General features: G+C 45.3%; 1 protein-coding gene across 1 annotated transcript in view; it reads left to right on the forward strand.

The window, feature by feature from the left end:
- The window catches only part of smc5 (structural maintenance of chromosomes 5), a 104,539-nt gene extending 82,643 nt beyond the window's left edge, over positions 1 to 21,896 (forward strand). Inside the window, 8 exon segments of the mRNA XM_085992358.1 lie at positions 3,612 to 3,734; positions 5,553 to 5,681; positions 6,755 to 6,850; positions 8,842 to 8,946; positions 9,074 to 9,193; positions 17,404 to 17,583; positions 17,839 to 17,934; positions 19,568 to 21,896. Coding sequence (XP_085848484.1) covers positions 3,612 to 3,734; positions 5,553 to 5,681; positions 6,755 to 6,850; positions 8,842 to 8,946; positions 9,074 to 9,193; positions 17,404 to 17,583; positions 17,839 to 17,934; positions 19,568 to 19,702 — 984 coding nt within the window. The 3' untranslated portion in view covers positions 19,703 to 21,896.
- Positions 21,897 to 24,574: the final 2,678 nt, after the last annotated feature.

The raw sequence follows: 24,574 nt of genomic DNA on the forward strand, positions 1-24,574 counted from the left end.
CTGCAGCCCGCTGGGCCCCGGAGCTTCACTCTCCTCCGACCCTTCCCCCCTGCTCCCCTCCAGGGAAGACGTGTCCCCATCATCGCCATGGACTGCCTCGGCTGAGGGTGGCACTGATGGTCCGGCTTCCTCTTCCTCCTCCTCGCCCTCCGATTCACTCACAGTGCCAGCTTGAGGGCCCGTCTCCTCACCTGGCGATTCACCATCTGAAAGCAGGGAGGCACAAGAGTTGCTTTAGAGTGAGGACAGGGCGGCAACGAGGGAGGCATGAGTGCTGCTATGCACTGCATTGGTCCGACAGTGGCAAAGGATGCTGTTCTGAGGCGCAAGTGGAAAGAGAGAGGTCAAAAAGGTGATGCCCTTACCATTGGGGCCCACAACAGGGTCGGCATCTCCACTGGCGACGGGGCCAATCAGCCTGCCTGACATAATGCGCTCCACACGCTGCTCCAGGTCGGAGAGCTGGTTGAGGTCAGGATGGCCTCCCCCGGTCTCACGCTGCTGCCTTCGGTTGTGCGCCACCTTGCCCTGCAAGAGAAAGGACGGCCTCTAAGTACAGTGTGAAGCCCTGATCTTGTCTGCACTGCCTCCCATGGTGGAATAGCCCTGACAGTGTGAAGCCCTGATCTTGTCTGCACTGCCTCCCATGGTGGAATAGCCCTGACAGTGTGAAGCCCTGATCTTGTCTGCACTGCCTCCCATGGTGGAATAGCCCTGACAGTGTGAAGCCCTGATCTTGTCTGCACTGCCTCCCATGGTGGAATAGCCCTGACAGTGTGAAGCCCTGATCTTGTCTGCACTGCCTCCCATGGTGGAATAGCCCTGACAGTGTGAAGCCCTGATCTTGTCTGCACTGCCTCCCATGGTGGAATAGCCCTGACAGTGTGAAGCCCTGATCTTGTCTGCACTGCTTCCCATGGTGGAATAGCCCTGACAGTGTGTAAAGTCCTGAATGTGCAAGTGATTCTCATGACCGTCCCATAGCTGCTGGATGAGGGCTGGGCATTAGGGCTTTCAAGTCCCTTTGCCCATAAACTGAGGTGCACATGCAGGGATGAGGAGGACACTGGAAAGGGTACTCACCCTGACAACCCGAGTGAGGTCGTTGAACTTTTTCCGGCATTGCACAGGAGTCCTGGCAACCACGCTGTTGGAGGTCACCCTGTTTGACACCTCCCTCCAGGCTTTCCGATAGGCGCTGGGCAGCGGCCTCCTGCCACCTTCAGGGAACAGAACATGGCGCCTGCGTTCCACTGCGCCAACCAGCACCCTCAGGTCACCGTTGCTGCGCTCTCTCCCTGACCTTCTCCATTGTCCTGGGCGTTGTACAGATCAAGCAGCAGTGGTCAGGCCTTGCTTCAGGGCTGCAGTGTGCAGGGCGTGGCAGCCAAACAAATCCACCCTCCCCCTTTAAGAGCTCACCGGCGCCAGAGTGTCTGCCTTCAATCAGCAACTCGCCACACCTGCGCTGCGCCCGCCCTCGGGGGTATCGCCCCGGGCCGCCGGCTTAGCGCCTAATGATAGTCATGCATCGCCTGTTTTAGCGCAGCAGCAACCTCTTGGGGCGATGCAACTGAATATTGGCGAAGGTGGCGCTAAGTTGCGCCGGGTGCAAACTTTCGCGGCCGCCCGGCTGTAGCGCCCCAAACGTGGCTATACTGAATTTCTAGGCCATAGGGTCTAATGAGAGGGAGGAATTGAATGAAATCAGTATTTGTAGGGAAATGGTATTAGGGAAATTGATGGGATTGAAGGCCGATAAATCCCCAGGGCCTGATAATCTACATCCTAGGGTACTTAAGGAAGTGGCCCTAGAAATATTGGATGCATTGCTGGTCATCTTCCAAAATCCTATAGACTCTGGAACAGTTCCCATGGATTGGAGGATAGCTATGTAACCCCACTATTTAAAAAGGGTGGTAGAGAGAAAACAGGGAATTATAGACCGGTAAGCCTGACATCGGTAGTGGGAAAAATGCTCGAGTCCGTTATAAAAGATGTAATGGCAGAGCACTTGGAAAACAGTGACAGGATCGGACAAAGTCAACATGAATTTACAAAAGGTAAATCATGCTTGACTAATCTACTGGAATTTTTTGAGGATGTAACTGGTAGAATAGATAAGGGAGAACCAGTGGATGTGATGTATTTGGACTTTCAGAAGGCTTTCGATAAGGTCCTGCATAAGAGATTAGCGTGTAAAGTTAAAGCACATGGGATTGGGGGTAAGGTACTGACTTGGATAGAGAACTGGTTGGCAGACAGGAAGCAAAGGGTTGGAATAAACGGGTCGTTTTCCGAGTGGCAGGTAGTGACTAGTGGGGTACCGCAGGGATCGGTGCTAGGACCCCAGCTATTAACTATATATAAATGATCGAGACGAGGGAACTAGATGTAATAGCTCCAAATTTGCAGACGACACAAAGCTGCGTGGGCGTGTGTGCAGTGAGGAGGATGCAGAGAAACTCCAGTATGATTTGGACAGGTTGGGTGATTGGGCAGATGCATGGCAAATGCAGTATAATGTGGATAAATGCGAGGTTATCCACTTTGGTGGCAAAAACAGGAAGACAGATTATTAACTGAACGGCAATAGATTGGGAAAGGTGGAAGTGCAACGAGACCTGGGTGTCCTTGTGCACCAGTCACTGAAGGTAAGCATGCAGGTGCAGCAGGCGGTTAAGAAGGCAAATGGTATGTTGGCCTTCATAGCGAGAGGATTTGAGTACAGGAGCAAGGATGTCTTGCTGCAGTTGTACAGGGCCTTGGTGAGACCACACCTTGAGTATTGTGTGCAGTTTTGGTCGCCTTATCTGAGGAAGGATGTTCTTGCCATGGAGAGAGTGCAGCGAAGATTCACCAGACTGATACCTGGGATGGCAGGAATGACGTATGAGGAGAGATTGGGTCGATTAGGCTTATATTCGCTAGAGTTTAGAAGAATGATTTTAAACACCTCAATCAAATCTTCTTTTAGCCTTCTCTGCTCTAAGGAGAACAACCCCAGCTTCTCCAGTCTATCCACGTTCCTGTAATCCCTCATCCCTGGAACCATTCTAGTAAATCTTCTGTACCCTCTCCAAAGCCTTCACATCCTTCTTAAAAGTGTGGGCCCAGAATTGGAGACACTACTCCAGCTGGGGTCAGACTAGTGTTTTATATAGGTTTAGCATAACTTCCTGACTTTTGTACTCTATGCCTCTATGTTTATAAAGCCCAGGATTCCATATGGTTTATTAACACTTGGATTTGCTTTTTTGTGCTTCATTTTAATGTTTACTCCCTCCCCCTCCGTTCTAAGTCTCTGTTTTCCAGCTGATTGAATAGATGGGCAGTGCACTGAAATAATCGTTGCACTATTGGTAGTTGCCCACGTAATGTAATTATCCAATAGTGAGCAGTTGCACATCAAGTCACAGCACTACCACTGAAATAGTCGCTCCCTTGACTCCCAATTTAGGATGTGATGTGGAATTTTCAAACCCGTCCTATGTGAATAAGTTTTTATCTTTTGCCATAGCTGTTCTCTGGAGCGGCAGATTTGTGGAAGTTTTGGGATGGGGAAGAGAGAAAGAATTGTCGCATTAACAGCTGCAGCATTTTCTTTCCAGACCTGCATGACACTGAACATGGAGAAAGTTGGCTTTGTTCTTGAAAACACATCATTAACTTATCAGAAGAACCGGCTGGAAACCGAGTGTAAAGAATCAGCTACGGAACAAAGAATGAAAGAGGTACAGTTCACTTAGCCACGTTTATGTGCTGATTGACGTGAGGTCTACTGATGCCGCTGATTGAAATGCTTTTTCTAGTGTTAGCAACAGGCATTCTAAGGTAGTACAGTTCTAGCAATATGCTTGTGCCCCATCTTCAGAAAAGCGTCCCATAAGTGCAATGGTTATTTTCCTTCCTCAATTTCCCACATCAGCTTGCCCGAATACTCCTCAATCCAATATAGATATTTATCCAGATTTATTTTGAAAGTGATTTATATGAGACTGCATTAACTCGTTTATTTCACATATCAACAACAACTTGTATAACATCTTTAACATAATAAAATGTCTCAAGACGCTTCACAGGAGCGTTATTTAAAAAAATTGACACCGAGCCATATGATCAAAAGCTTGGTCAAAGAGGTAGGTTTTAAGGAGCGTCTTAAAGAAGGAATGAGAAGTGGAGGGGCAGAGAGGTTTAGGGAGGGAATTCCAGAGCTTAGGGCCTAGGCAGCTGAAGGCACGACCGCCAGTGGTGGAGCAATTAAAATTGGGAGTGTTCAAAAGGCCAGAATAGGCGGAGCGCAGAGGTCGAGGGGGATTATAGGGCTGGAGGAGATTAGAGATAAGGTGGGGCGAGGCCATGGAGGGATTTGAAAACAAAGATGAGAATTTTAAAATTGAGGTGATGCTTAACTGGGAGCCAATGTAGGTCAGCGAGCACAGGGGAGATGGGTGAGCAGGACTTGGTGCGAGTTAGGATGTGGGCGGATAGTGGTGAATTAAAGATAGTGGGTGGATTCTTTCTAGTTTGAAGTCATGCTTGACACATCAATTTTATTCACGTCCCCTAGTCCTGTTACGTAGAATTTACAGCACAGAAACCGGCCATTCGGCCCAACTGGTCCAGTTTATGCTACACTCGAGCCTCCTCCCACTTTACTTCGTCTCACCCCATCAGCATAATCTTCTATTCCTTTCTCCCTCATGTACTTATCTAGCTGCCATTGCAAGGAATCTGTTCTTGCAATTCGAGTTAACTATCCTTGTTGCATCGATATTATCCATTCCTCTCAGCATTTAAAAAAAACCTGGATCAGGTGCCCCTCTCAATCTTTCCCCTAAGTGAAAACCAGTTCAGTACTGCAAGTGTCTTTTCATAACCAAGAAATCACTCTAGTTGCTCTTCTCCGAGCCCATTCCAATGCATGAATATTCCTTTCAGGGCAAGATGCCCAACAATGCACAATGTATTTCAGATGTGGTTTAGGGGATGGTGGAAGGAAGTTAAGTTAATTTACTAGTGTATAACATGTATGTACTGTTTGAACTGTGTGTTATATGGGTTAATGTTAATTTAGCAAACTATATTTGACTGTAAAATACTATTAGTAAGAATAAAGTACACAAAAGTTTGTATGTCAATCACAAGTTTAATTTGAGAGTAAGATATGCTTGTGCTTCTCAGGGTACTTCGCTGTAATTCAGATTTCTAAACTTTATATGCACTTGCCAGTAAAATGTTATGTAGCAAGGCCAATTTGTTGCATATTCAGGAAATAATATAATGCTGGAAATTCATGGGGGAAGAAAGGATTAATTGCTAATATTGTACATCTTTTTAAAACCCATGGTTATGAGTTGCATGTGTCAGTGTGTTTGATTTAAGGTACTCACTGGTAAAAGGATTATGTAAATGTTTTTGCAGCCCCTTGAGCTTTTTGGGAAAATGCGAGCTAAAATCTGAGGTAAAGCAATAGAGAATTCCTTTACTGGATAATCACTATGTGTAACTTCATACATTGCTGTTTTAATCATTTTAATTATGGATTACAGCAACAATATGCAGAGCTAGATGAGAAAAAACGCAGACTTCTGAATACATGTAAAGAACGCATGAAAGCAGCCAGGCAGACCTGTGATCTGGATCCTAATCAAAGTGACATCCCTCCAGAATTGATGACCGTAAGTACAGATGAATTGCTGGATTATAGCGCTGTACAGAAATTTGACACTGAGGAAAAGCGTGGCCATGGCACTTATCATCCGAAGTGGTAGTTTTAAGATCAGGTCTGTCATAATACATATGTATGATCCATGTTTAGTCGTGGGATTCAAGAATTGCAGGTTCAAATATCAGCAGTGCGTTTACTAAAGTTACGGATGAACATAATGTATAATTGATCGATGGTTTTGGGTGGGAAAGAAATGCAGAATGGATTCATCTCAGGTTAAACTGAATGCAGTGAAAGCCCAGTGGCTCCCAGAATGTACAGTCCAAAAGGTGTGAAATATGAAAGCAGTAAATAACTTTCACGTCTCTCTATTGATAATGAAAGGTGCAGTGGTTCTATTACCGCAATAACTCCTTCACAAGTATAGCCTAAAGATGCGAAGTGTAGTAACAGTTGGTGTTTGTTTTTAAATTTGTAAAGGTGTTGCCTCAGTGTTAAAATCATGGATTCTTAGTTGGAAGATGGCTATTAATTTCAACTTGCAGTGTGCATATGCTAATGAATTAAGAAAATATTGTAAATGGAATTTTCTAACTAATCTTGTATAAGGATAAATCAACTTCAGAGTCCAACCATGAATTGTCTACTACATTAATTTTTCTTGAAAATAAGCATTGCTGTACAAATTGAAGGGAAGTTGTTGGAAATTGTGATGCACGGTCATATTTCTTGTTGAACGCACAACAATGACTGGATGGAGAGAAGGAAGGCGGCACGGCCCCTTTGAGGATGGTGGCTGCCACAGCACCGGAGTAAACGGGGTGGTTGGCCATTTCGGTGTCACTATCGCCCCGGTTACAGTGAGCGGTTGAAGTCAAGAACTACCCCTTTGTTTTTCCTTTGAGTACTTGAGGATAAGGCTGTTGTAGAGCCCTGTCCTGCAGTAAGCCTTTGGTTAAAGCATCATTGTAACCGACTGCTTACTCTATTACTGAAAATTGCTGTTGTTTTTAAATTGCCTTGAACTTAGAATGAGCCATTTCAACTTTCTACAATTTTTCAGTTTGATTGTTCTCTCTCTAGGCGTTTCAAAGTCTTCCCAATTCACTGGATGAAATAGATGCTTCGCTTAATGAGGAAAGATCCAGAGCATCCTGTTTCACAGGCTTGAATTCTTCAGTAAGAACACCTTTTTGTTTTTTCAGCAGATACAGTTTAGATGTTTTACTAAATGAATTGAGTTATGCATGTTGGAAGCAGTGTAATTGACCCCAAGTACTACTTCTGAATTTGGGATGAACAAATAACATTGGTGCAGTCTGTGCATCTCTGCTTGTAATGGGGAAAGGAACAGGTTCCAATCACAATTTAAGATTAAGGTGTAGAAAGAATGCAGTTAGAAAGAACTTGCATTTATATAGTGCCTTTCATGGCCATGGGACATCCTAAAGCGCTTTTCAGCCAATGAAGTACTTTTGAACTGTAGACACTGTTGTAATGTGGGAAACACAGCATCCAATTTCCGCACAGCACGGTCCCACAAACAGCAGTGATCTGTGCTGTACATTCTATGTATCTATAATCTGTTTCAGGTGTTGGTTGAAGATTTTAATTAGAAACTTAATTGAGAAGAGTCAAAAATATGTAATTCAGTTGAATGTGCCATTATTACATTACATAGAAACATAGAAGATAGGAGCAGGAGTAGACTATTCGGCCCCTCGAGCCTGCTCCGCCATTCAATGTGATCATGGCTGATCATCCAAATTCAGTACCCGGTCCCTGCTTTCTCCCCATACCCCTTGATCCCTTTAGCCTTAAGGAATACATCCAACTCCTTCTTGAATATATTTAATGTATTGGCCTCTACTGCCTTCTGTGGTAGAGAATTCCACAGGTTCACCACTCTCTGGGTGAAGAAATTCCTCCTCATCTCAGTCCTAAATGGCGTACCCCTTATCCTTAGACACTGACCCCTGGTTCTGGACTCCCCCGCCATCGGGAACATCCTTCCTGCATCTAGTCTGTCCAGGCCTGTCAGAATTTTATAAGTTTCAATGAGATCCCCTCTCATCTAAACTCCAGCGAGTACAAGCCCAATCGACCCAATCTCTCCTCATACGTCCTTCCTGCCATCCCAGGTATCAGCCTGGTGAATCTTTGCTGAACTCCTTCCATGGCAAGAACATCCTTCCTCAGATAAGGCGACCAAAACTGCACACAAAACTCAAGATGTGGTCTCACCAAGGCCCTGTACAACTGCAGCAAGACATCCTTGTTCCTGTACTCAAACCCTCTCGCTACGAAGGCAAACATGCCATTTGCCTTCTTAACCGCCTGCTGCACCTGCATGCTTACCTTCAGCGACTGGTGTACAAGGACACCCAGGTCTTGTTGCACTTCCCCTTCTCCCAATCTATTGCCATTCAGATAATCTGCCTTCCTGTTTTTGCCACTAAAGTGGATAACCTCGCATTTATCCACGTTATATTGCATCTGCCATGCTTTTGCCCAATCACCCAACCTGTCCAAATCATCCTGGAGTTTCTCGGCATCCTCCTCACAGCACACGCCCACCCAGCTTTGTGTTGTCTGCAAATTTGGAGATATTACATCTAGTTCCCTTGTCTAGATCATTAATATATATTGTGAATAGCTGGGTCCCTGCGGTACCCCACTAGTCACTGCTTGCCACTCGGAAAAAGACCCGTTTATTCCAACTCTTTGCTTTCTGTCTGCCAACCAGTTCTCTAGCCAAGTCAATACCTTGCCCCCAATCCCATGTGCCTTAACTTTACACGCTAATCTCTTATGTGGGACCTTATCAAAAGCCTTCTGAAAGTCCAAATACACCACATCCATTGGTTCTCCCTTATCTATTTTACCAGTTACATCCTCAAAAAATTCCAGTAGATTAGTCAAGCACGATTTACCTTTTGTGACATTGATAATGACCATAGGAAACAACTGTCACTGGCTGCACTAAATATACTGGTCATACAGTAACTTCATTAGAAACACTTGCTAAAGTTGTCTAAAGATAGCTCTTAACGGATCATGGGGAAATGCAGAGATGTACTGAGTGACATTGAGCTATGACAGTAACATGCATTGGTGTATCGATTTGAATTGTTGAATTGATAAGCTCAATAAAATAACATTTTTTTAAGGTTGTGGATGAATACAAGAGGAGGAAACAAGAAATAGAAAATTTGTCTGAAGAGCTGAATAGAAAAAAGAATGAATTGGAAAATTATAAACTGAATATTTCACAGGTAGTTGGAGAAACATTTTATTTGAAAACAGTGTTAAAGTTAACTCTTGACGTTTAATTTTAGTGTTCTTACTAGGTGTCTGCGTGATTCAATCATTTTTGTTTAATTTATTTTTCACTTCCTGTAGGTAAAAGAAAGATGGTTAAATCCTTTGAAGCAGCTTGTCGAACAAATTAATGAGAAGTTTAGCGAGTATTTCCGCTCAATGCAGTGTGCAGGTGAAATTGACCTGCACACAGATAATGAGGTAAGATATTTTCCCACTGTATTTTGACATCGACATTCACACCAATAATCTCCCTAATATTACTTGTCCACGGGTTCAACTCCCAACCAAGTCATCAATAAGTTATTGCCTTCACCCCAGATGTAGACCGTTGTTGGCCTCATTGTAGAATTCACTGGACCTCTAAGTGGACTGGGACTTGTATTGCCTGCAATTCCAGACCTGTTTTTTACACTGGGGATAAGACTTGCATTATCCCAAGAAGTCTCCACCATATCTGTCCCCCAGTCTTTTGCTCACTGCTGTAAGACAATTCAAATCTGACAAGCCAAATATGGTTGCAACTAATGTTCCCGTTAGGCTGTGAGGCCGCACAGCGGTCTGGCAGTCCCGCGCAGGCTGGTTATTGGCTTTTGAATGGAAAAACCGCACAAGTGCAAAAATTTGAATGGGCCGCGCAGCCCATTAATAAAGGGGCTACGCACCCAAAAAAAATTAAAGGGAACGTTGGTTGCAACATAGCCGTTTATTATGTTTGACCAAGTCTTTTGACACACACAATGCCTTTTCGCAGTAGACATACGGAGAAATAAATGCAATTATCCCGTTGTCCCCCGGGTAGAAACTTAACCTTGGTCAATCCTTTCGATCCCGACTCTACAAATTGTTATGGAAAGCTCAAGATCTTTATAGGCCTCTAGTTACCCACACTGTTTTTGCTGATTCATTATGGCATGACCAGTGTTATTGTGAACAAGACCCCCAGAAATGAGTGTTCCTTCAAAAACACCAAATGCCATCCTGTCCTATTGTCTCACTTCCTATCTCAAGACTGTCTCGGCTATCTCGTTTCACAATGTGGCCATAAAAATAAGTCAACAGGCACGAATCGCACATCCTACAACCCACATCCTTCACCTCAGCAGAAGCTAAACAGCACAGTCAGCTAAATTATACCCAGACACATTAAACCCTAAAGCATCCTGAGAATGAACAACTTTAATCATTTCATTATTTCTAGCTACAGTACAAATCCACAAGCCATTTATAAGCAATAAGAATGCAAAAACCCCAATCATATGAGACTAAACCAAATCCTAATCCTATGTATATATGTATACACGACTAGGGTATCTTGCACTGCCCCATTGCTTGAATTGGACCAGTCCCTGAATCCGCGATTGTAGTCCATTTAAATACTGCTCTTGTATCTTTTTGGTATTATATGACACCGCAGTGGAATTCCTGCCTGTTTACTCACACTGCCATTTGTTCTACACACCTTTCCTTTCATCGCAGCTACTGATAGTGACAACCACTGATTCCCCTCTCTTTTTTGTTGGGTGCACGGCCCCTTTAACGGGCTGCGCGGCCCATTCAGATTTCTGCACGTGCACAGTTTTTCCATTGTGAAGCTGGCTAGCGGCCTGCAGGGACCTTCAGAGCGCTTCGTGGCCGCGCAGCTTCACGGAAACATTGGTAACAACACTCATTCTGTTCTATGCACTGTGCTAAATCGTTAGTCTTGCCATTCATGCTGTAATGAAGGAAGGTTTTGTATTGATGGACCTTGACTTGGATACATGGCGCCAACAACGCTCCAGGGGTCCCATGCAGCTGGTGAGCTGGCTTTTAAATTGAAAAAACCATGCATGCGTGGCCGGGCAGATCGTTAAAGGGGCAGCGTGGCCCAATAAAAATTACGGGAATGTTGCACTGCACTCTTAATTTAAATAATCTGCGATTTTCGTGGGTTTCACACGCTGCCATTGTTCCCCAGTTAATACTAAAGGCACATGGCTGGAATCCTTCCAATTTAGCAATGAGAACCATGGTGTGCGGACTTGATTTGGAGCAGGAGCAGAAAGAAAAGTAAATAGAATCATGGAATGGTTACAGCACAGAAGGAGGCCATTCAGCCCATCAAGCCCATGCCAGCTCTCTGCAAGACCACTTCAGCCAGTCCCACTCCCCCGCCCTTTCCCCTGCAATTTTTTTCCCTTCGGGTACTTCTCCAATTCCCTTTTGAAAGCCATGATTGAGTCTGCCTCCACCACCCTTTTCAGGCAGTGCATTCCAGGTCCTAACTGTTATGTATTGTGTGTTCTATTGTGTGTTCTCCTCCCACCTGTGGTGGCGCTGTCACAGGAGATAAATGGTTGGGTGTTCTCTGTTAAGTTTAGCTCTCTTTGTTCGGAACTTTCCAGAACTTCCTTTCCTTCCAATAAAGCACTTCATGTTTGAATCTCTGAGTTCTGAGTCCTAAATTGTGTCTAGGTAGAAAGGTACCGACACAACAAGTGGCAACGAGGAGCGGATGAATCTGCGTATGTTACGGGTGCAGTGAGTAAACAGAAAATTTAATTTGAAACGTGAGATGGCTACTATATTAGGAAACATCGGTGATTTTGATATAAATGTGGAGCAATGGAGCGCTTATACAGAACGTTTTGACTATTTTGTATTGGTGAATGCGGTGGCAAATGAAAAGGTTGTGCCTACCTTTTTGAGTGTAATCGGGCCGAAGACATTCAATTTACTTCGCAGCCTTGTGCAACCAGATAAGCCAGGAACTAAAACATATAAGCAACTAGTGGAAATTCTTGGAGCACATTTTTCACCAAAACCTCTGGTTATTGCTGAGAGATTTAGATTTCACAAACGGAATCAAGAGGAGGGGGAATCAGTGACGATGTTTATTGCTGCTTTAAAAAGGTTGTCGGAACACTGCCAGTTCAAGGAGGTGCTGAATGACACCATTAGAGACAGACTTGTGTGTGGTCTGCAAAATGCAGCCACACAGAAGCGCCTTCTTACTGAGGACAACCTTACTCTTGAAAAGGCCATTGAAGTTAGTGTCTCCATGGAGATGGCGGAAAAGGAGGCTCACCAGTTGAGTTCAACAGGGAGAGTTCACAAGGTGTCGTCTGAGCCTAAAGGTGCGCGGAACGGCACATGTTACCGTTGTGGGAAAACGGGCCATCACGCTAATGACTGCTGGTGTACGGAGCTGGAATGCCGAAATTGTGGCAAAAAGGGTCACATTGAGCGCGGCTGTAGAGGTAAAAAAAAAAAAACCAGACAGAGCTGGGAAGCATGGAAGCAAAATGTCTGTATTTGGACAAGAGAGGAAAGAGTGTTCATTCAGTGCAGTATGATGGAACAAGCAAAACAGAGGGGAGCGACACCTCTGAGGAGGAAGAGGTGCATATACTGACGGTTGCAGGTGGTTCAGATGGCTACTGGGTGTCACCACTGGTGGAGGGACAATCAGTGCGGATGGAGGTGGACACAGGCGCGGCTGTGTCCCTTGTTTCAGACACACTACAACAAAATGCTAAAGCATCTTGCCCTTCAGCCAACAAACATTGTGCTAAAGACGTATACCGGCAAACCTGTGGCCATGAGAGGCGTCATTGAGGTGACAGTTAAATTGAACGGACAGACTGCAAAACTGCCACTATATGTGGTAAAGGGAAATTACCCATCGCTACTGGGACGTGCGTGGCTAGAGAAAATCACGCTGGACTGGCCTGCTGTCCACATGATGTCAAAAGGGGAGTCAGGTCTGGCTGCAGTGCTAAACAAACATGCAGAACTCTTCAATGGGGAACTTGGGAGCATGAAAAAGATCAGCGTGAGACTGGACATTAAACCTGACAGCAAGCTGAAGTTTCACAAAGCCCGACCTGTACCCTATGCAATTAGGCCAAAAGTTGAGGCTAACTTGGAGGCCTTAGTTGAGAATGGAGTCCTGGAGCCTGTGAGCATGAGCAAATGGGCCACACCCATTGTTCCTGTCCTGAAAAAGGATGGATCTGTTCGAATCTGCGGGGATTTTAAAGTGACTATTAACCCGGTGCTGTCTGCGGAACAGTACCCTCTTCCCCTCATTGATGATCTTTTTACGGGCCTGGCCGGAGGGCAAAAGTTCAGCAAAATAGATTTATGCCAGGCTTATCTACAAATGCATGTCGATGACAAATCAAAGGAGCTGCTGACAATTGTGACACACAAAGGGCTATACAGGTACTGCCGCCTTCCGTTTGGAATTACGTCGGCCCCTGCTCTATTCCAAAGGGCAATGGATCAGATTTTGAGTGGACTGCCAGGAGTCCAGTGCTACCTGGACGACATCCTTGTCACTGGGACAAATGAGGAGGATCATCTTCTGAACTTGGATGCGACACTACAACGACTGAAAGAGTTCGTAAAGACAAATGTGAATTCTTTCAGTCTTCAGTTGAGTACCTGGGGCATGTGATTGACGCTACTGGCCTGCATAAGGCACCATCAAAGGTCAAGGCAATCGTGGCGGCCCCAGCACCCCAGAATGTGAGCCAGTTACGTTCATTTCTGGGGCTACTTAACTACTATGGGAAGTTTATTCCAGACTTAGCAACTGATGTAACGGCTTCAGCAATGTTGCTATGTCAAGGCAAAACATGGAAATGGACTGAACTGTGCAACGAAGCTTTCGCCCAAGCAAAGAAAGCATTGCTGAAATCTGAGGTCCTGACACACTTCGACCCAAAGCTACCCGTGCAGCTAGCATGTGATGCATCACCATATGGTGTGGGAGCAGTCATATCCCACATCATGCTTTCGGGTGAAGAGAAACCTATCGCCTTCGCATCACGCACCTTGAACAAGGCCGAGAGTAACTATGCGCAGATCGAGCGTGAGGCCTTGGGAATCGTTTTTGGAACTCGCAAATTTCATCAGTACCTGTTTGGGAGAAGGTTCACACTTCTGACAGACCACCGTCCATTGACTTCAATCTTCGGGCCCCACACCGGAATTCCGTCTCTCGCTGCAAGCAGGATGCAAAAGTGGGCTTTACTGTTGTCAGGACACACATACGACATCAAATATCGCAAATCAGACTTGCACAGTAACGCAGGCGGTCTCTTGAGGCTACCCTTGCCTGTTACTCCCCCAGAGCCTCGTCAGATAGACATCTTCTACTTTAGACAAGTGGAGGGAGCACCTGTCACTGCAGTTCAGGTGCGAAGGTACACCCGCAACGATCCAGTCCTGTCTGAGGTAATGGACGATGTCATTCGAGGGAGAGCTATAGGAGATTCTCCTAGTTTGAAACCTTACGTTTCAAAAAGAAATGAGCTCTCCGTCCAGGCAGGTTGTCTTCTTTGGGGACGCCGTGTCATCATTCCGCCACCTCTGAGGGAACCTATACTGCAACAACTTCATACAGGCCACAGTGGGATGGTTCGGATGAAGGAAATGGCAAGAAGCTACTTCTGGTGGCCAGGTCTCGATGGGAATATTGAGGAGAAAGCCAAAACATGTTCCCCATGTCAAAGGGTCCGGAATGTTCCACAGCTGGCAACCCTACACCCCTGGGATTGGCCTGCAGAAGTGTGGCAGCGAGTACATGTGGACTTCGCCGGTCCTTTCGAAGAGAAGATGTTTATGGTGGTTGTGGACGCTTGTAGCAAGTGGCCGGAGGTCGCTGTGATGAGGTCTACCACGGCAGAGAAAACAATTGAGAAACTTGGTGAGATGTTCAGCCGTTATGGCTCACCGGAACAACTCGTAAGTGACAACGGTCCACAATTTGTATCACAGGAGTTTGCAACCTTCCTGCATGTGAATGGTGTCCAACACATCAGGTCTGCGCCCTATCATCCCTCTACTAACGGCCAGGCAGAAAGGTTTGTGCAAACTTTGAAGCACGCCTTGAAGGCATCGCAAGGTCAGGGCTCAATCCACCAACGTCTGAACAGCTTCCTGTTGTCCTACAGGAACGAGCCGCATGCCACAACCAAAACTTCCCCCGCTTCGCTTATGATGAAGAGGCAGTTGCGGACAAGTTTTGACTTACTCAAACCTCCAAGGGCAGAACAGGTTGTCCATTGTCAACAACAAGCTCAAGTTGAAAAGAGAGAGAAAAGAGCCAAGGAGAGACGGTTTCATCCGGGAGAGCACGTCCTTGCTCGAAACTACAACACTGGACCGAAAAGGGTTCCTGCTACGGTGATCGCGCAGACGGGCCCTGTGTCTTACACGGTTGAGACTGCTGAGGACGTCGTCTGGAGAAGACACACAGATCAACTGTTGCTAGGAGCAGAGACAGCCACAGAGGCTCCAACGGCTGGTTGGCCTGAACTGTTTCCGGATGATACCGCAAACCAGCATCCTTTGCCACAGTGCTCTTCTCCAACACAGGAAGTCAAAGACTGTTCCACCTGTGCAAACTCCTGACTTTCGACTGACACAGGCACCTTCTCCATCCAGGCCTGTGTCAATGCCTACTGCTGTGGAAGCCAGCGATGACCGCCGGTATCCTGTCAGAGAGCGGCGGCCTCCAAGACGCTTGGATCTGTAGGCTTAGTGACTTACCCACAAGACTGGGGCAGAATAAACCCCAGGGTAAAGTCAGGGTTTGAGGCAGTCTACCTCTACCCTAGGCTCGTTGAGTGCATTGAAAGTAACTTACCTGTTGAGGAATAATGTGGACCTTCCATTTAAGAGGGGAGGAAATGTTATGTATTGTGTGTTCTCCCACCTGTGGTGGCACTGTCACAGGAGATAAATGGTTGGGTGTTCTGTTAAGTTTAGCTCTCTTTGTTCGGAACTTTCCAGAACTTCCTTTCCTTTCAATAAAGCACTTCATGTTTGAATCTGAGTTCTGAGTCCTAAATTGTGTCTAGGTAGAAAGGTACCGACACAACACTAACCACTCGCTGCGTAAAAAAGTTTTTCCTCATGTCAACTTTGGCTCTTTTGCTAATCACTTTAAATCTGTGTCCTCTGGTTCTCGACCCTTCTGCCAATGGGAACAGTTTCTCTCTATCTACTGTCTAGACCCATCATGATTTTGAACACCTATCAGATCTCCTCTCAACCTTCTCTGCTCTAAGGAGAACAACCCCAACTTCTCCAGTCTATATGGGGTGCTATACAAAGGTTACTGGTTTTCAGTTGAGCGGCCTCTCCCTTGCAACCACTTTTTATAATGTAAATGCACCACGGGGCTTCCAGTAACCTCATTACCCAATATCATATAGTTAGCATTGTTGTTGCTTCACTTCGATCCTTTTTTGGATATAAGGAAACTATTTCTAAGGTTAGGAGAAGGACACCTTAAAACCATTATTGGATAAGATTCAAATTGGATACTGCCAACCTCCAGTGTTGTTTGATAATATTTTCCTTGAAATTATATCCAAAGTATTGCTGAAACCACAGCAAAATATCCTGTCCAGATGTGGTCATTGTACCTATTAAAAGATAGAGGCAGTGGAAAGAATTCGGAAAAGGGCAACAAGACAGTTTTCGTGGTGGTTTTTTTTTGCCAAGTTGTAAAGGGAGGCTAAGGGAAAGCTAATTAATGTGGGATATGATTCAAGTTTTTAGTGCATTTAAGGGGATAGATCAGGTGGTTATCAACAGAATAGACGTGCCGGGGACATGATTATAAAGCTTTACCGTAAAGAATAATGCGGCTGAATTTCCGTGGAGGCTCTCATTTGTCCACAGGAGAGCTGCAGAGACCCCATTAAAAATGGCATAAACCATGTTTACGTAGTACTCCCAGGGCCTCCGCCTCACTTCCACTGAAGTTACAGGGGAGGAGTGGAGAGCCTCCTTGAACATTTACCCCCAATGATTCACGCTTACAGTCATCACTTATGCGGTGGAATTCCGCCTAGTGCAGGAAATACAACCGTTGAAAGGAATTGGATCAGTTCTACTTCCTCATCCTTGTGTTCAAATCCCTCCATGGCCTCGCCCTTTCCTATCTCTGTAATCTTCTCCAGTCCTACAACCCTCCGAGATCTCTGCACTCCTCCAATTCTGGCCTCTTGCACGTCCTCGACTTCCGTCACTCCACCATTGGTGGCGTGTCTTCAGCTGCCGAAGGCCTAAGCTCTGGAATTCCATCCCAAAAGCTCTTCACCTTTTTACCTCTCCTCCTTTAAGCCGCTCCTTAAAACCTACCTCTTTGACCAAGCTTTTGATCACCTGTGCTAATATCGCCTTATGTGGCTCGGTGCCAAATTTCCTTTGATAACGCTCCAGTGAAACGTCTTCAGACATTTTACTATGTTAAAGGTGCTATATAAATGCAAGTTGCTGTTAAATCACGGTTTGGGGTGGAAAAATTATTTTGAAATAATCAGATTCAGCTCTCGCCAAATAAAAATGCCTGCAAACTAGATTGGCCGAACGACCACCTCATTCCTGTGCATTCTTGTTTCTTACAGGAAGAATATGATAAGTATGGTATCCGAATTAGAGTGAAGTTTCGCAGCAGTACTCAGCTGCACGAACTCACCCCACATCACCAGAGTGGCGGGGAGCGAAGTGTTTCTACAATGCTGTATCTAATGGCTCTGCAGGAATTAAATAGATGCCCCTTTCGAGTTGTGGATGAAATCAATCAGGTACTTTTATCAGCACAAACTTTTGTTTCTTGTTCACAGCATTCAGGGATTCGGTATTTCCCGATAGCGCTATAATGTTCAAGTCGCATTACAAAAGAAGCAGAATGCTCCCTTGGAAATTATCTTTTGTCAAGTGTAATTGTTTAATTTTGTGCAACTATTTCTATAAAGTAAATATTTTAATGTGGAAAAATGTTGAGGTAACTACGAAAAAATGTGTGGCAGAAATGGATGAATTTTTTTTTGTAAATGCAGGGAATGGACCCAACCAATGAGAGGAGGGTTTTTGAAATGGTGGTACGTGCAGCTTGCAAGGAGAACACCTCTCAGTATTTCTTTATCACGCCCAAGGTACGTCGGCTAACCTTGCAATCAAATTATCCAGTAGCACTGATAAAATGTTGAGTAGTTCTTCCAGTATTGGTATGGATTTGAGTTGCTGATTCTATTTGGGAATTACCTGCTGCTTTGACATCACACAATTACCAGGAATAGAATCTTCACTGGGGAATTTGAAGTCACAGCAGTGTGTGGGGTTGGAGTGAAAGGAGAGCGAAAGCAGTGGAGGAAATAAGTAATGATCTGAAATGGTGCTTGGTTGTTTGGTAGTGAAGTCATGGTCAAACAGGAGATGGGAGGGGGAATCATATCGTTGCCATTTGGCCTCCCGACAGGTAGAGGTACCTGCATCACACAATAATAAACAATAAATCATGTTAAGTAACCGGAACGGTCATCTGAAACCCCCTTCCCTACTCGGCTAGTCTTTATCAGCATTGATTCAGAGCCCTGCCAATCCGGTTTGTCACCTGATTAACTACAGCCAATGAGTTTGCTTGAAAGTGAGCATGGTCACATGATCTTCGGCTAATGGAATTGCTGGAACACCGGCCTCAATCGGTCATATGGCCACCCATATATATATATATGCCCTTTCAGTCAATCACACTCTCAAGATAATGGCCCAGAAATTCGGGTCGGGGGCTTCCCGCGGGTGCAAGCCTCCGACCTGCACTTACCTTGCGCGCCGGCCGTTGAGCTCTGGGCCCCCGTGGAATTCCGATCCGGGGCCTGGTCCAGCTGCCGGCGCGCAGTGCTTGCGTATCCCAGGGGCGCAGTTGGTTCGATGCGTCCCCTGGGATCACGTGGGCCATGGGGAGCCAATCGGAGCAGGGAATGCTCCATTCATAAGTCTGACAGGAAGTGCTGTCAAGACTTATAAATACTACGGACCCAAACTAGCACTAAATCTTCAAATAAATTTTTTTTTTAATCACATTTTTAAAATAAACTATAAATTACTATTTTAAACAATAATTTAAATTTTTGAAAAAAATTATTTTATTTTCTAACGGGGCTAAAAATAAACTTACCTTGCTTTAAAGTATTTAAAAATAATAAACCTGTGGAAAAAATGTTTTAATTTTAATTAATTCACCACTTACCTTGTAAAAAGCAGGCCTTACCTGTAAAAAAAAACACAAAGTTTGATGCGCATGCGCAGCCTCCCCCACGCATGCGTTCGACCTCTAAACCCCTTTGTTCAGAGGAACGGAAGTGCTGGTTTCCCGCGCATGCGCAGTGCATGCAGGAAACCGGCACTTCCATTGGGCCTACGGGTGAGTACCCCGTGCGTACTCACCCGTGGAGACCCGAATTTCTGCCCCACTATAGTTTGACGAGGTTAAGCATGTTGAAACGAACACTGAACATATCAGGTGCTCTGACTTCTCAAATCGGGTGTCTTTTTAACAGCAATTGAAACTAGATTATTTTTTATCCTGAAGGGTTAGTACAAGGCATAAAATAATGATAGCTCAGTAAAAGCTAAGTGTATCTGGTAGAGTTTATCAAATATGTGTGCGTGTGTGAATTAAAGGAAGAACATTTTCGCTGACAATGTAGTTTCAACCTTTTTTTTGCAAGAGTACAAGACTGACCGTGTTTGATTATTGCTGACGTGCTATAATTTGGTTTTCCACAGCTGTTGCAGAACCTAACCTATGCTGACAACATGACGGTGCTGTGCGTTTACAATGGACCGCACATGCTGCCACCAGGCAAGTGGAATCTGAAGGCTTTTCTCAGGCGGCGACGAAGAGTACAAGTTCATAACTGAGAAACTAAGGACAATTCTCTCATGGGCATCAGTCAATTATGTTTACACGTAAAAGGCTGCCTCTTCGGGCAACTTGAGGACCATCTCCCTAATCGCTGGTGCTTGCGGTTTTGAGTCTTTTTTTAAAACTACCTGTGCTTTTGGAGGGGTGTGGGGAGGGGCAAATTCGAAGAAATCTAAATGCCACATTGTGTGTGCCTGACAATGCAGCCTCGCCTTCTAATTCTGAAATGGGAGATTACATAACTGAGTTATCAGAATGCTGTAATCAATTGTGACCCTGGAGTTATGCGTGCGAGTGTTGTGACCTTTCACACATTTGGCTTTTAAATGCTTGTTATATGAGCTGAGAAACGTCAACATATTATTGCTATAGTGCTATCAACTGAAGTAAACCATTTTTTGCTAGATATCATTACCGTGTGCACCGTACATGCAAACAGTTACCTACAGCGCTTGGATAATGGTATGGTTTGGTATCAAAACTATTGTACAGATCTGTAAAAATGGGAGCCAAGATAGATTACTCCCTCGAGGATTTCTGTTTAATACTCCTGAACACATGCACATACCATAGTTTAGGTAGCTAGTTCGACTGGGCAAATTACCTGTCCTTTGAGGAAATTGTTGTCCGTGTAATACTGCAGGGTGTCCCATTCCTGTAATGTGTGGTTACTTTGTTGTGACAGTTAGACCAGCATGAAATTAGGACATGGGCACATCCCATGCCATTTCCCCCAGGAGAGGGAAAACGACCTTTTTCAGATTTCTTAATTTTGTTTTTTAAAAGCTGTCACCTACAAGCAGTTGAAAGAAAACCAATGACTGAATTGTGGAAGAGTAATTAAGGTGGACTTAAGCTAATAGTGAAAGCCTTTCCATAACTAAGCAACCACCTGTAAATAAAGGTGAGAAATTCCCTGAAGCAGAAAGGTTTTCTTTTATATATTTTTTAAAACACTCAGGAGTGCAGCTTGAGTCCACATCCTAGTACAGAAAAAGTTCCCTCTTCCCCCAAATCAGAACTGCGCTCTGCACAGCAGTTCATGAGCTCGGCCAGAGAAAGTAATTTGGACGTTCAAGTGAGGGTGGATATGACATAGGAAAGGAAAGCCATATTCTTATCTACAGAAGATGCCTTTAAGGGTAATTATTTGCCTAGTTGGATTGGCTACCTAGCCCATGATAAGTGGAGGATAATGTATTAATGAGTCATTTATTGTTCCTATAATTCACTGTACTTGCAACTTGTCCAATAGTGTGCATAAACATTTTTTTCATGAATCACCAAGTGTCCTTTGCACTCTCGGAGCCCCCCTGACTGGGAGGGTTGGTTGCTTGACCCCCTCCTCTGTGGAAGTCACCTGGTTTGTCCACTGGAAAGGTAGTGTAGCACCATGGGCAAGACCAGCGTCTCCACTTGCCCCAGCACTTTGGCCCTGTATGTTGCTGTGGGCTATTGTAAAAGAAATTGTCATTTTAATCCATTTATTGGTATTGTTTAGATTTGGGATGGGGGGTGGGATTGAAAGGTTGGCTATTTAAGATGCTGTGCTGCTCTGCAGTGCCTGCTATATTTTTGTACGGTAACAAAAATATCCAGAATAGTTAGTGCTCTAGTGTTAAGTTTTTTTTTAAGTATGTTACGAAAGCTGTCTGAAAAGACTTGCAGTTTTCACAGTATAACTTGGGAGAATGCATCTTTAAAAAAAATATTCCACTTATTCAACAGATGTGACGAGAGCTTTGTCTACCTATAGCCACTGCCTCGGCTCATTAACACTTTTCGAGAAAGATACATACGCTGCCATATTTATATCTTCAACTAATTGCTTTTAAAAGGTGAATATTTGGAATGTCACTTTTGGATCTGTTCTTTTTGGTGTCAGTGGAATTGAACCTGTTTAATTCATTGCACCCCCTCGCATTGGCTTTTAATTAAATCTGAGAAAATTGCTTTATTTTCCTTGTGCGTTTTCATAAAACTTTCATTCAAGAATTTTTTGCGTTTTAATGTTATTGTTTGAGAACTTGTGTTGTGCTTTGTTTTGTATTACTGACTTTTCTAATGTGCATTCTTGTTATTTTGTTTAAAAAGAGAAAAAAAAATCACCTTTTGAGATGCACTGTATTTTATGCCGGATAGGTTTATTGCTGTCCTTTTTTGAATTGAAATAAATAACCTTTATTTTAAGTGTCTCCCATTTTTGAGTACTGTAGAGCTGTTTCTCTGTGTATTAATTACATCAATGTCATTGGGCTTGAAGTCAACACTGGAATGTTTTTTTTTTAAATTGGCCCGGATTTTGCGGTCAGCGGCAAACGAACGGTGCTTGCCGTTCATTACACTTGCATTTGCTCACAGACTTTCTGTGGGCTTTTGCACTAGAACTTGCGGTGACTAGAAATCCAAAACGCACAGCGCCCTCTACAGGAGCTCTGGGACCTGTGTCAACAGGGCAGGCAACTGTGTATCTCCTTAACCAATCAGATTGAAGAATCCTTACTGAGGCACGCAGAGTCTGAACCAGGAAGTGTAAGTTAGAATATTTAATTCAATGCCAAATCATGAACAGAAAGCGAAATAGAGAAAAAGAGAAACATTTTTAAATTATTCAATTTTTAAAAATCTCCAACAATAATTCAGATCTGAAGGAATGAGACACCACACTTGTTAAAGTTAATTTTCAGTGCCAGAGAAGTTGTTTGACAGTAATTAAAATTTATCACCCCGTTAAAAATGTACTTGCACTGGAATGGCTATGCCCTAACTTTTCCTGGCGAGTTTAGTGGGTATCTATCACTCAAGTACAACAACTTCATGCCCTTCCAAGTGTTTCAATGCTAAGTCTCTCGCCAAGGTACCAGTATAGTGAAGCTTATGGAGGAGCCGGGCAACTCGGACAGCAACGTCCTGATTTCCGCATTTAACTGCGCATGTGCAGTCGCTGGAAGTTGCTGTCCAATTTACTCCTTAATAAACAGTAAGCGCTGATAGCCTCACTGTTACCCCTACCACAAAATCCCGGGCCATTAAATTTAACAATGGGTCACTGTGGTAAACCACTGTTATCGTTCACAACCGTTCACTATTGTTACACTGTTGTTATCACTACACAAGGTTACCTCTTGCCACGCACGCTGTTATACCTAGGCATACCTCAGCTGACTCCGCCCATGGCTCCGCCTGCTTGCCCAGGTATAAAGGTGACCGCTTGGCTAGTATTCTTCCTTGTTGGAACCGATCACCCACGAGGGTGGGCTCTGTTATTTAGCCAATAAAAACCTATAGTTACTATCTTAACTCGTCGCTTTTCATGGAATGAATTGATAGGTATATCAATTTTATTGGCAAAATTTTGAAATGTATGGACCGGACCAGCCAAACGGCCAGCTACAACAGCCCCAGCAGCCGACCTGGCTGCGAGCCCTCCGACCGCCGTACCTGGATCTAAATCCACAGGCAGCGAATTCAGCCCTCGACTTCGATCACTGGCTGAGCTGCTTTGAATCCTACCTGGTAGCCTCCGGCGTGCCATCGGAAGCCGACAAACTAAGAGTTCTGACTGCCCAGGTGAGCCCTAAAGTATTTGCACTCATCCGGGACCTTGCTACATACGAGGAGGCCCTCGACCTGCTAAAAGAACAGTACCAGAGCCCAGTAAATTCAATGTATGCCAGACATCTCCTAAGATCCCGCTCGCAACAGCCAGGAGAGTCTGTAGATGAATTTTTACGGGCGCTACAAACACTCGGCAGGGACTGTGACTTTAAAGCTGTATCGGCTGCACAACATGCTGAAGGAAATATCTGTGATGCCTTCGTGAAAGGCCTTCGGTCCGACTACTCACGGCAAAGACTGCTCGAATCAAAGGACCTCGGCTTGAAAGCAGCTGCAGCCCTCGCTCGCTCCCTGGAAGTGGCCCATCGGGACCTCGAGGCGTACTCCGGGTACAGCGCTGCGTGACCCTGGGACTCGGGCCCGACTCCGCCCGCAATACCCCTCGCACCGCCGCCCCGGGACCTACTACAGCGTCGGTGTCCCGGAATCGATCGGGACTGCCACCCTCGGGACCCGCTGCGGCAGCGGAGCCCCGCGATCGGCCCGCCAGCTGCTATTTCTGTGGCCAGGCGAGACATCAAAGGGCGCGCTGCCCTGCAAGGAACGCGACCTGCTCCGGGTGCGGAAAAAAAGGCCACTTCGCAAACGCCTGCAGGGGGAAAGCCACAGACGCCAGCAGTGTCTCATGTGAGTCGTGGGGGCGGCCATCTTTGATAAAGGCAACAGACGTCAGCGGCTACTGTGTGGTGACCCTGTCGGTTAGGGGCACGGAATATAAAAACTTTAAACTTCTCGTCCTGCCCCAGCTCTGCGCTGCCGTCCTACTAGGGCTGAATTTCCAATGCCACCTTCAAAGTGTCACTTTAGCATATGGTGGACCCCTCCCCCCACTCTCAGTCTACAACCAGCAGTTTTTAAACCGCCCGCCGCGTACCACCTGCGGCCTCTCCACTCTCAAAGTCCCGCCCCCCCTCGTTCGCTAACCTCACCCGCAACTGTAAACCCGTCGCTACCAAGAGCAGGCGGTACAGCGCCGGGGACAGAGCTTTTATTAGCTCTTGAGGTGCAGCGACTCCTGAAGGAGGGCATCATCGAGGGGAGCACCAGCCCCTGGCGTGCCCAGGTCGTAGTCGTTAAGACCGGCAATAAAAACCACCTGGTCATCGACTACAGCCAAACCATAAACCGGTACACCCAGCTGGACGCATACCCCCTTCCCCGCATATCTGATATGGTCAATCAGATTGCACAGTACCGGGTATTCTCCACCATCGACCTTAAGTCGGCCTATCACCAACTCCCTATCCGCC

This window comes from Somniosus microcephalus, chromosome 1, assembly GCF_052327205.1.
Source record: "Somniosus microcephalus isolate GS21.2 chromosome 1, FLI_Smic_1.0, whole genome shotgun sequence".
Classification (NCBI taxonomy): domain Eukaryota; kingdom Metazoa; phylum Chordata; class Chondrichthyes; order Squaliformes; family Somniosidae; genus Somniosus; species Somniosus microcephalus.